Source organism: Diorhabda sublineata, chromosome 6 (genome assembly GCF_026230105.1).
Source record: "Diorhabda sublineata isolate icDioSubl1.1 chromosome 6, icDioSubl1.1, whole genome shotgun sequence".
NCBI classification, from domain to species: Eukaryota; Metazoa; Arthropoda; class Insecta; order Coleoptera; family Chrysomelidae; genus Diorhabda; species Diorhabda sublineata.
The window spans coordinates 20,248,787-20,261,891 of record NC_079479.1 but is presented as its reverse complement, the minus strand read 5'-3'; the positions used below and the strand labels follow the sequence as shown (position 1 = coordinate 20,261,891).

Genomic DNA, 13,105 nt, shown 5'->3' with positions numbered 1-13,105 from the left:
GCTTCAAAAGAAATCCAATCAGTTGCAGCAATTTGTCGCAAATCGTGCATCCAAAATTCAAACTATGACCAATATTACCAATTGGCATTATGTCAATACCAAAGAAAACCCTGCAGACTTAGCGTCAAGAGGGGTTTTACCAGAAAAGTTAGGAAATTCAAAATTATGGTGGTACGGACCAGACTTTCTTTATAAATCTATTGATTACTCATTATCTAATGACACTATTCGAAACATAAATTTACCCGATTTAAAGAAAACTAGTGAAATACTAAAGGTCACATCTATTGAACAATTTTCATTGTTTTCTAGATATTCAAGTCTGAACAAATTGAAGCGTATAACTTGCTATTGTCTCAGATTCATTTCCAACATACAGAAAAGGATGGAGGCCAGATTAAGTGGCCCTCTTACAGTATCAGAATTAAATCATGCCAATTTCACATTAATTAAAATAGTACAATCAGAATGTTTTCCTGAAGAAATAGCTATTCTAAAATCAAACTAACAGCTACCATTAAAACATAAATTTAATACTCTTGCACCATTTCTTGACGAAAATAATATATTACGTGTAGGAGGTAGATTGAAATTTACATCACTCTCCATTCATACAAAACATACAAAACATACTTCCTTCAAATCACATTTTTTCGAAACTATTATTTATACTACTATTTATACATAAACATCATATATTATTACACCCTGGTCATCAATTATTATTGGCATCCATCAGACAGTTCTATTGGCCTATCGGTGGACGCAATTTAGCGAGGAAAATATCCAAGCAATGCTTAACGTGTTTCAAATTCAACCCAACTTTTGCTACATATCCAATGTCCAATTTACCTGATCATAGAGTAAAACCATCATTACCCTTTCAATTTACCGGAATTGACTATGCAGGTCCATTTCCACTAAAGGACAAACAAGGACGAGTATACAAAACACTGAGATGTTATGTTTGCATTTTTGTCTGTTTCCGCACAAAATCTATTCATTTAGAATTAGTATCAAATTTAACAACTGAATGTTTTTTATCTTGCTTGAGAAGATTCACGTCCAGGCGAGGAATACCATCCGACATTTTTTCAGATAATGGCACTACCTTCATTGGTGCAAACAACCAACTAAAAGAGTTACGTATCTTTTTACATAATAATCAAGATCATATAAATAATCAATTAATCAAAGATAATATATGGTGGCATTTTATACCCCCATACACACCGAATTTTCGTGGTCTTTGGTCAAAAGTACTAAGCATCATTTACAACGCATAATGTATAACAGACAATTTATATATGGAGAGTTTTATTCATTTTTGGTACAAATTGAAGGAATTTTAAATTCACGCCCGCTTTATTCCCAATCCACCAATCCAAACGATCTAGAACCTCTCACACCTTCCCATTTTTTAATTGGTCGTCCAATAACCTTACTCTCTGATGCTGATCTTGTAACAACCCCATCAAACCGATTATCACGACTTCAAGATATACAACGGATGTATCAACAATTTTGGACACGTTTCAAACGTGAGAATATATTTCTCAATTGCACACGCAATATAAATGGAAGGATCCAGCAAAACCATTGCTAAAGACTGGAACTCTTGTACTAATCAAACATTGTAACCAACCTCCATATAAATGGCCTCTTGGTAGAATCCTGCATCTGTCCCAAGGAAAAGATGGTGTCTCCAGACTTGCAAAAATCCAAACCACTGCTGGAATTGTGAACCGTTCAGTACGTCATTTATGCCAACTTCCAATGGAAGAAGATATAGACATTTAATTAGTTTGTGCAATGTTATTTTATGTTCAAATTTACTTTACACATTAATGTATTTATTTTGAAGGTACCCTTCAAAGAGGGAAGTTTATGTTCAATTTATTTTTCTATGTTCAAAAAGCATGGCAACGCTGAGATCAAGAGTTGTGATCGTGGCTCGTTAGAATTAACATGTGTTTAATGTAATACGAATAAATAAACGTATTCGATCGAAATTCTATTTACTTATTCACACTGGCAATTAATAATTCAACATATTCAACAGGCGTATCGGGTAGTAATCACCTAATCAGTATTATTATTGAATTTTATTAAGTTCGGTAATTGGATACTACTTGTAACGTATACTTTTGGTCCTCATTCGCGCTCAACTTCCCGTTATAATCCTTCATTAGCTTCATGCCTCTCTCTGCTGTGTCATTAGTGACTTTGATTTTTGTCGCAATCTTCTTCCCTCTTTCATACTCATCGTCATTACTCCACTGTTCCACTTCTTTTTCTAAGAATTTCGGGTTAATACTAAACCTAAAATTAAATATTTTCATTTATGCATTGCGACCCATAAATATAATTATAAATTATTTGTTGAACTTTTTATAAATTGTAAATAGCCCAGTCACTTTAGACAAAAAAGGAACCTCGGAATTTGAGATAATAAGCTAGAAACTCGTATACAGCTTCATTTTGATTTGATTTTGATTAAAATCATCTGAGGTTATGGTAAATTCTACATCATTTTTAAAACAAGGTTTTTACGAAAATGTGCTTTCAAAGCTCGAATGATCCCTTGAACCATGGGTTGCAACACTGATGTCGTGTTTAGAGGTAGAAATGCTAGGGTTATGCTTTTCAATTCTGCAATATGGGGATGTGCAGGATAATTGTCAACTAACAGCAGGATTTTCTTATTCTTTTTCGTAAGTTCACGATCCCATGCGCGTACTCATTTGGTAAAAATGTCACCAGTCATCCAGGCTTTTCGATTGCTCTCATAATCCACTGGCAAATGCCGTAACATTTTTAAAATATCTGGGACGTTGAGATTTCCCGATTACGAGAAGTTTTTTTTAGCTATGCCACTCATGTTGGCTGCCACCATCACTGTTATTCGCTCCTTTGATAATTTTCCTCCTGTACATTTTTCACCTTCAAATTTCAACGTCTTGTCTGGGGTTAATTTATATAACAACCCGGTCTCATCTGCATTAAAAATTTCATCATCACTAAATTGAGCACGTAGAGTAGGCCAAACTTTTTCTAACCAATCGTGTACATCACTCTGTTGTACTGACAAAGACTCGCCAACAATATTTCCACTGACGATGTTGTGTCTTACTTTAAAACGGTTTATCCAACTCATGGAACATATGAAATTTTGCATGTCCAACTGTCTAGCAAAAAAATTTGCTTTCTCTTGTAGCAGAGGTCCATTAAGAGGTATTCCCCGGTCGCGCTGAAGCTTAAACCACTGTAACAATGCCTTTTCCAACTGCTCATGAGTAGAAGTTCTTACACGTTTGCATTTCAAAACATTGGCATTAAATAACGGCTCGATCTTGTATTTATTCTTCTTTATTGTTGATATTGTAGAATGAGATACGCCAAATTCCTTTGCGAGGGTCGCGTTTGATTCACCAGCTTCTAATCTGTGTAATATTGCACTCTTTTCTTCAATTGTAAAACACTTTCTCTTTACAGAACTCATTTTATGGCGCTTTATGAACTTGTCATAACAGGTGACAAACACTAACTGTGATTTACGCGCGTCAATAAGGAGAATTGAACGGTGAAGCGCGCGGGGAAAGTGAGGGAGCCGAGGTATTGGTCATTCGATAACTAAATTGAAACAAAACACGGCGCGTCGTTTTACACGGACGAATTATCGTAAAAAATGGTCGCTATAAACGGTTTGTCGCTCAAACCGGAGTAGCACTAAACGGTTACATTTTCTCAGTATCTAACTATTAAACCGAACTAGAGTAAAATAATATATATGAATGTATGTATATATTTTTTTACTGTGGAGTAGATAACGATGTATTTTTCATTGATTATAACCATAGATAACCTTCAACAAGAATGAACAAGAAAAGCTGCCCCGAAATACAAGGAGCTTAAACTACTATGACTTACTATTTTCTCAAGTAATCAAGAAACAATTTTAAAAAAGAACAAATTCTTTTTGGTTGAAATATATGACTTTAATTTATTTTTTTAGAAATAACCTGCTTTTAAGTAGCTGAGAAGAAGTACTACTACTACCGTCTATGAGAAAAAAATTATTCAAAAGTTCTTAATTGTTTTTAGATGGATCTATCAACACTTAATGCTACATCTTCAATTCCAGAAACTAAATCAGTAATTAAATTAGAAAATTTGCCAGTTGTAGTGGCTCAACCCATTACTGATGCAAAACTTGTTAATGCCAAATTTGGAGAAGTAGTACTGTTATAATTAGGGGAACAGGTAACCTATCTACCTCAAAGGGTCACTGAACAATATTGTCCATTTATTCAAGAGTTCAAAGCAAAAAATATTCGATAATTTTTAGAAGATTAGTGAACGTGGGAAAGCCCCAAATGGATACTTTTACTCAACCGCTTACAAAAATTGAACAAACGTTAAAATTATTAAAAAATAATTATTGTAACGAGCTTACGAAACAAACAGTTAAATTAATTGATACTCACCTACGGAAGTGTAATTATGCCATGAATACAAAAATTTGCTGTTCAATGACAGCTGTGACAAGAAAAAAATTCATACAAAAATTGCAGAACTTAAATGTTTGAAATATTTAATTAGAATAATTAAGTGTTATTATAAATTTATCACATAAAGAACCAAAAAAATTTTTAATTGATACATTCAAATTATTAGAAAACAGAATTGAAACTGTTCTAAAAGAAATGCCTTTAATGAAAGTTAACTCAACATTATTAGCTGATTTTATAAAGTAATCAGATCAGGACGATATTGTAGATCGTAAATATTTTAGTACGGCTAATGCCTCTATGGACGTTGGAACAGATTTTTTGGATTGGTATAAAGAACATATAGTAGATCAGATTATGAATAAAATTTCAGAATTTGCAGAAAAACAAAGTGGGTGGGCATTGCAATAAATTATTTCACCTGAAGTTGCAATAAACAAATATTAGGTAGGAAATGGCTCATATTTCATTAGATTACCTGATCAAATTCAGAAAAAGCATGCATGTATAAATATTCAAAATAATGATCAAGCTTGCTTTTATTGAAGTGTGGTCAGTGCTTTAATACTCCCAAGGGAACGATTTCTCGACCATCTTCGTACCCCCATTATTCAACCGTTTTAAATTTACAAGGATTAGAAATACCTAAAAACTTAAAAATATTACAAAATTTGAAAAACTTAATAATTTTTCAATCAATTTATTTATTTTAGAATTAACAAAATCTGATAAATCTACATTCTATACAGTTTTGCCTGCAAAACTTACTAAAAATAAGGTGGAAAAACATATTAATTTATTATTAATTCAAAATAAATACTTCCCAAAAATGAATGATTATGAGGTTCCTCTAGTGGATGATGATGAAAATGTTGAGATTAAATATCACTGTTGGATACAAGATTTATCGCGTCTTATTCATTCACAAGTTAATAAAAAGGAAAGAAAAAAATATGTTAGTGATAGATGCTTAAATTACTGTTCATTGCAAAAAAAGCTGAGTGAGTATTCGAAAGTATGTGAGAAAATTAATGACTTTAAGATTTCGTATCCTAAATATGATGCTGTCGAGTTTAAAAATTTTACTTATAAACAAAAAGCCCCGTTTATTGTGTATGCCGATTTTGAAGCAATTCTAGAAAAATGTGATGATAGAATATCTAAATCTACTACTAAATACCAACATCATAGAGCATTCTGTGTAAGCTACTACTTGAAATGTTCTTTTGACAATTCACTTTCCTATTTCAAAAGCTATACAGGTGTAGATTGTTTGTCATGGTTTTCCAACCCACTTAAAAACATTGCAAAGTTTGTTGAATCCAAAGCGCTTTACACACTACCTGATTTTGTTGGGCCGACAGGATAATTTGGTCAGATCAAACGTCATATCAGGTCGTCTGTAGACGTGTGGTCTGACTTTAATCCTGTCGGGTCTTGTCAGGTGACCATACCATCTGATCGCCCGACCGACCGACCAAATCATATAGTGTGTAGCACTGTTGGGCGGATTTTAGTTGGTTTATTTAGGTTAACGTGATAATACGTGTGTGTACCTAGTACCTACTTCCAGTTTAATAAATCGGTTTTAAGACGTTATAATGGTGTTTTTTCATTTTAAAATTTAATTCATTTCCTGTAACGATGACAGCTGTTTTAACAGAACGTGAAGTGAAGACTGATTTTTAAAACTGTACAAATCTTTTACATGTTTGTGTTATATAACTTGTAAGGAGTACAGCAGCAGGGATGCAAGAAACCAGGCGCTTGAGGTATTAAAAGAAAAGTTGAAACAAATTGACAATGACGCTAGTATCTCCACTGTTAAAAAGAAAATTGAGAACATGAGAGCTGCATACAAGAGAGAATATGAAAAAGTAAACAAATCAATTTCATATTTAATACAAACCACTAAAATATCCTATTAGAGTATTGCACATTATTATTTATAATTTAACTTGTGGTTACAAGATAGTAAAAGAACTGGTGCTGGTCTAAAAGATATTTATGTGCCATCGTTATGGTATTTTGAATACCTATCATTTCTAAAGGAAATAGAAAACTCAAATATAAGTGGAATTGACACATCATTTGCAGAAGTGAGGATGAGGTAATGATTTATTATAATGTTTTAATTTTTTTATTTATTTATTAAAAATCAAAACAATATTACATACATAATACATTTAACTAGGTAACATTAACTTAATCTATATTCATTGAAAATATCTATATTATATTGTATTATTAATTTATATGATGTAAAAAAATTATGTATCATGGATAAAAAATATATCTTATGTTAGATTAGTGAAAAATACTTAATTAGGTACAAATTTAAGACTACAGACAAAAAAAATAATTAATTATATTAAAAATTTTAGACTCCCAATACATTTATCATCCTTTCTTGGAAATCTACACTGCCTACATCATTAAAACATTCTTTAAATATGTTCCTGACGGTTTTGCCTTCTTCTGTATTTGATTGATATTGATTACATTGATTTACATCTAACAATGTTTGTTCCTGCCGCCAAAGACCTCCTTGGAGTGTAGCACGTTCAAAATGTTCTCTGTCTACACAGTTATTTGTTATGTAATTTTTTGTTTTTTTTTGCTTAAAAAATTATGCAGAGTGCAACATGCTAGAATTATTACGTCAACATTTTCAACGTCAACCATTATCGGCTTTTTAAACAATCGAAAACACTCCCATTTACACCAGTATGAACGTATATAAATTTATAGTCAGCTGTGACAACTGCAAATAATACAACACTGAATGTAGGACGTGAATTCCACTATCTAAGTAGGGAACAATTAAAATTATTAACTAGAAAAGGTGTTTCTCCATACGATTACATTGATAGCTTTGAAAAATTAAATGATTCCAATTTGCCTCCCATTGAAAACTTTTATAATAAATGAAACGAATCAAATATTTCAAATGATGATTATGTTTACGCTCAAAATGTGTGGAATTGTTTTGGAGTCCAAACTTTGAGAGAATATAGCGAGTTATATATGAAAACTGATTTACTATTACTGGCTGACGTTACAGTACAGTTTTTTTTACACCTGATGGAATATTAGTGTCAATGTATTTTAGTAGCATGCTGCATATATCATTTGCTCCTTTATGGGCTACGCCTTCATGGTACAGGAATATTTCAGATTTCCCAGTTTTTAGATTTTTTATTCCAGAACAATTCACCCAAAGTTGCCTCAAGTAAAAAATATCCTGAACTGGGATCGCTGGAAGGGGGAGATTTTGCATGAAATCAAATGAAAGTGCAACGGTGTCTTCATGTTCCGCACACAACTTTGTGACCTTTTGAAGTTTATTGTAAAATTTCTTGTCTCTCCTTTTGTGAACAGTAAGCTCTTCACGAGCAACCCTTTTAGCTGCATCACCAAGGGAGGAGCTCTTGATTTTTATATCACATTTTATGCAGGTATATACCTGCGGACGTCCAAACCTTAACGAAAAGTTGTCATGAAAATAATTAAGATAAAACTCATATTTTACATCGAAATCAGGCAGAAACAACGTCAGTCACTGACTCATGTTATTTCTGCACTCAACACTCGAAACAAACGGCCTGTATTTTTACGGAACTACTCAACAGACTAACGTAGTTTTTGCACCCAACACGCATCTTGCCTTTCTACGCTCATTTTCATTGAAAACGAGTTTTCGGATTTTTTTGACTGAAGTGGTTTCTGCACTCACCAATTCAATTCTTACGGTTTTTTTATAACCTCACTTTTATTTTGAAATTCTGGGTTGGGGTTAGTTGAGCAACTATGCTCATCTAACCCCATGATTCAAACAACTAAACTAATAAATGTTTTATTTTTTGTTAAGATGCGGACTTACAGAGAAAAACTACAAGATGTTCTTACACTACTGAAGATTTAAAAAAATGCTGCAAAGGCTGCAAACGATGAAGGTAAAAGTGGACTGCAAATAAGTTGGCCGGAAAAGAATGGCTTACGATGTTTTTAAAACGAAATCTGGAGCTATCCATACGAAAACCAGGACCCACCAGCCTTGGTAGCGCAACATAATTCAATGCGCAGAATGTTGAAGTTTTCTTTGAGAAATTAGCGGAAGTAATGGATAGATATGGATTTACAGCGGCAGACATTTGGAATATAGATGAGACAGGAGTATCCACTGTGTTGAAGCCAAATAAAATTTTAGCTGCCAAAGGTAAGCGCAACGTCGGCGGTAACTGCTGTATCTGCTCTTGGAAATGCTGTACCTGCTATGTTTGTATTTCCTAGAAAACAGTTTAAGACACACTTTCTTAATGGTGGTCCCCCTGAGTGTATAGGAGCAGGCAATGCAGTGGATGGGTTACAGACGAAGAACTCTATCAGTTTATGCAACATTTTATAAAACTTATGAAACCGTCCATGGAGCACCCGGTTTTGTTAGTGTTGGATAATCCCTCCTCTCACTTGAACGTGAAGACACTAACTTTAGCCAAAGAGAATGGAGTTGTAATGCTGTCCTTTCCACCGCATTGTAGCCATAAGTTACAAACGTTGGATGCGTCAGTTTTTGGACCGTTCAAAAAGTATTGCGCTGCTGCTCAAGATGCATGGCTACGTAACAATTCCGGGAAAACTCTTACTATTTATGACATACCAAAAATAGTCGCAGATTCGTTGCCGTTTGTTCAATCAAGTATAAATATTGTTAACGGTTTCCGAAAGACAGGCATCTTCCCATATAATGCAAACATTTTTGGTGGGGATGAGTTTTCCCCATCATTTGTAACTGACCGTCCTGGATTAGAAAATAGCGAGCCAGAAAAAGATTATCCAGAGCAACCTCTGATGTCCAGCACTTAATCTAATCCCACTACTTCTGCCTCCACAAGCCAAGCTGAACCCGAACCAAGCAATAAAGAAACTGAGTCGGTCAACCTAATACAAGTATTTTCCCCGGAAATTGTAAGACCATTACCAAAGGCTGCTCCTAGAAAAGGGTACAACTAACAGAAGAAAGAGGAAAGCTGCAATACTAACTGACACACCCGAGAAGAACGCCCTAGAAAAACGACAAAATAAAACCACAAAAAAGTTAAGAAGACAAAGAAGAACATGGATAAGAAAAAGAAAAAGGGTGTCTGTAAAAAAATACTCCTGTCAGGTGATGAAAGTGACAATGCTGATTATTTCTGTCTGATTTGTTGTGAAGACTATGCTGAAAGTTTACCAGGAGAAACTTGGATCCAGTGTCAAGCTTGCAGGGAATGGGCTCATACAAAATGTGTTCTAGGTGTTGGTATTACTTTCGTTTGTGTCAATTGCAATAGTGACAACGATGATTAAGTTGCTAAGATCTTATTAATATATATTTTTAAGTATTCAAGTCTAGTTTTAAATAGAAAGACTGAATTTAATCCTAAAGTCAGTCTTAAGATTCGTTGATGTTTTGTTTATTCTATTTTCAGTTAATTACGTAAAGAAAATTACTTTAAGTTTTGTTGTTCTGTCTCTAAGACAATTACCATTAAGTTCCAAAGATTAATTATTATTTTTAAGATATAAGCTAAGTATATGAGTAATAATATAAAAAAATAAGTCTGATTCTAAACAGAAAGACTGAATCTAATGGTGAAGTTATTCCTAAGATACGAGTTATGGCACTCATTTCCAAGAACCCCATATAGAAGAAGCTGACGACATTATAAAATTTCACTTATCATAACATACACATTATGTATAAATAAAAGAGACATGTTAATTAGTTAGTCAGTCAGTTGTCATATAAGAAAACGTAAATTTTATTGTCGGGAATATTTTTAGTGTAAAGTAATGAATAAAGTTCGGTGATTTATTTGGCGCAGTCAGTAGGATTTTTCGGGTCGAATATATCGTAAGTGCGATTTCGTTTTAACGATTTACCGAAATAAATCGAACACTTAGCTACATTTGCTGAATTATCGTAGAGGATATTTGTGCAGTGAGTTACCATATCTTTGGTCTCTTCCATCCACTGAGGATCTGTTCAAGCCGCTACCAACTATTCAACGAGATCTGGGACCCATATTGCCCAAAATCTGCGAGAATCCTGTCGTGAGTTCTCATAGCTAATAAGGCATGTTTGAAATCATCCTTTATGTTCTGTAAGTAACTATTAACGAACTAACTGGAGCATTGAATAATTTACTATTAGAAACCACTACTGACTCTAACCCGACAAATTCAAGTAGTACAGTAAATAATCAAATAGATATGGCGGTACAATCTTTCAAAAGGGAATATTCAAATTGTATTCCTGATTTTGCCGGAAATTCAAATGACTTGAATATATTTATTTCTGTTAGCGAATCACTCATAAGCAATTTCATTGATAGAACTAATCCTAATAATTTCCAAAATGTTTATTTGTTGAATTCGATAATAGCAAAAATAAAGGGTAAAGCTAAGACAGTAATTAATATCCTGTGCTTACACATTTTGAACTTACTTTGCAGTTATGTAAACTTACACGAATCTACAGAAGAAGGTAAACATTTAAAACGACAATTATACCAAAATTTATCTTTGAAAACTTTTCTTTATGGACTAAAAGAACCCATCGGGACTACAATACGTTGTATGAAACCAACCTCGTTAAGCGAAGCAATGCAATTCGTTTCACAAGAGGAAAACGTGCACTATTTACAAAATCCATCGAGAAATAATCATAGAACACAACCTTTTAAAAATAACTCGAGACCAATATATGATTTCAAACCTAATTATCAATCACCTATTCAAAATCAGTATAGAAATTTTAATTCGCCCAGTTCCAGTTCACAAACATTCAATTCTCAGACTCTGAATAATTTATTCACAAGACAGCACAACTCTCCTTCACAACCAATCCCAATAAATCCAAGAACTACATATCAAAATTTTGCTAGAGCGTCGCAAGTTTTCAACAGGCCCAATCAAAATGTAAACGTCTTCAGGCCAAATCCGAACGCAAACTCTCCTAAGCTAACACCCATGTCCATTAGCACACGAGCTACCGCTTCAAATACTCAAAATCACCCAATATATAAAAGGCCGCTGCCATCTACAAACAATTTTAGACAATCTAAAAGGCCGAACTACACTTCTGAAGAATTATATAACGTCGATATTCAAGAAAACTATGATCCCGAAAATTGGGAATATTTGGATAATAATTATGATGATTCTGATCATACTACTGATCAACTTTACCTAAATAATTCTAATTTTAATAATGACGATAGAGTAGATAGATCACATATATTTTACATGTACCTGTAGCCTATGCTTTTGATTTCGAACTTTATCATTTGTATCCCATGCCAATTCAGAGTAAGAGTCAGTTGAAGGTTATCATTCCTCAAAATAAATTTCTATTAAAAAATGAATTGTATTACAAACTTTTGGTCGAACCATGCGTAAAATTAGCTAGACAAGAATATATGTGTCAAGAGATGAACCTACATCGAGTTGACTGCAACAGTCCATGTGAAGTTCAACTTCTAAATCTCAAGACCACTTCCAGCTGCCGTCAGATGCTCCTAAGTAACTCTCAAATATTATCGAAAAGATTCGAAGAATCAAACCAGTGGATCGTCGTCCTTCCCAAGAACACAAACATCCGGTTAAGCTGTCATCAACAAGAAGAAACTACATTGGTACCTACCTAGCCACTATCCCAGCATCCTGTCAAATTGCCATGGATTCCGAAGCTATAATAAATAATGGCCCGATAGAAGCTGAAAGCCAACCCATTCTTATCCCAAAATTGTACATACCCAATCATGAAAATGTACGAACGTACTTCAGTACAGCAGCACTAGATCTACGTGTTCAACGAGGAACTTCAGGACTTCATATAGCTGTGTTTGACAAGTTTCCTTATTTTTATCTATCCTTATCAAACTCTGAGTAAGGAAGAGATAATTTATTAATTTTGATTCAATTAAGTATATGAACGATTTAGACAATTTATTAAATAAATTTTGTAAGTTAAACTTGCAAGAGAATTCGGATTGCAAAAAAATGGCAACAACAAATCCAAAAACCCTAAACTTGGAATTAATGAAATTAAAGTTAGAAAATATAAAACCTTACGATGGGAATATATATACATGGAATAAATTTATTAACAGATGTGAAAGATTAAAAGACACGTATTCGATCTATAACGATCAAGACATTAACAACCATGTATTGGAATGCATTCAAGAGAAACTAGTTGATAAAGCCGAAGTGATGGTAGGAAATAGGATTGAATTAAACACATGGCAAAAATTGAAAAAGCGTTAATACAATGTTTCGCTGATAGACGCGACTTGTATATTGCAAGAATTGACGAGAACAAGTCATACAAAAATGAAAGCTTAATAACATTTGGAAATAGACTGCAATTATTAAAAAGCCAAACAATACAAAGAATAAGTAACAATTTGAATTTAGGTGAGATTGACAAGACATGTCAAATTAATCATTGTGAAACAATAACTTTGAACACCTTTATAGCAGGATGTTCAGGTACCATACCAAATAATATGTACTTGAAAAAGCCTGGTTCGTTAGAAGATGAATTT

The 13,105-nt window shown here is 33.4% G+C and overlaps 1 protein-coding gene across 1 annotated transcript; it reads right to left on the bottom strand.

Moving 5' to 3' along the window:
* Positions 1-2,108: 2,108 nt before the first annotated feature.
* On the bottom strand, positions 2,109-3,502 carry LOC130445831 (tigger transposable element-derived protein 4-like). Its single transcript, XM_056781716.1, has 2 exons — positions 2,853-3,502; positions 2,109-2,322 (listed from the first exon to the last, which is right to left on the bottom strand). The coding sequence occupies exons 1-2, from the start codon at positions 3,500-3,502 to the stop codon at positions 2,109-2,111; spliced, it is 864 nt and encodes a 287-aa protein (XP_056637694.1).
* Positions 3,503-13,105: the final 9,603 nt, after the last annotated feature.

Excerpts from the sequence above, each read along its gene's own strand:
- LOC130445831 (XM_056781716.1), bottom strand. The coding sequence starts at position 3,502 with ATGAGTTCTGTAAAGAGAAAGTGTTTTACAATTGAAGAAAAGAGTGCA. Across the intron at positions 2,323-2,852 it reads ATAGCTAAAAAAAACTTCTC|GTTTAGTATTAACCCGAAAT; the intron begins GTAATCGGGAAA and ends ATTTAATTTTAG.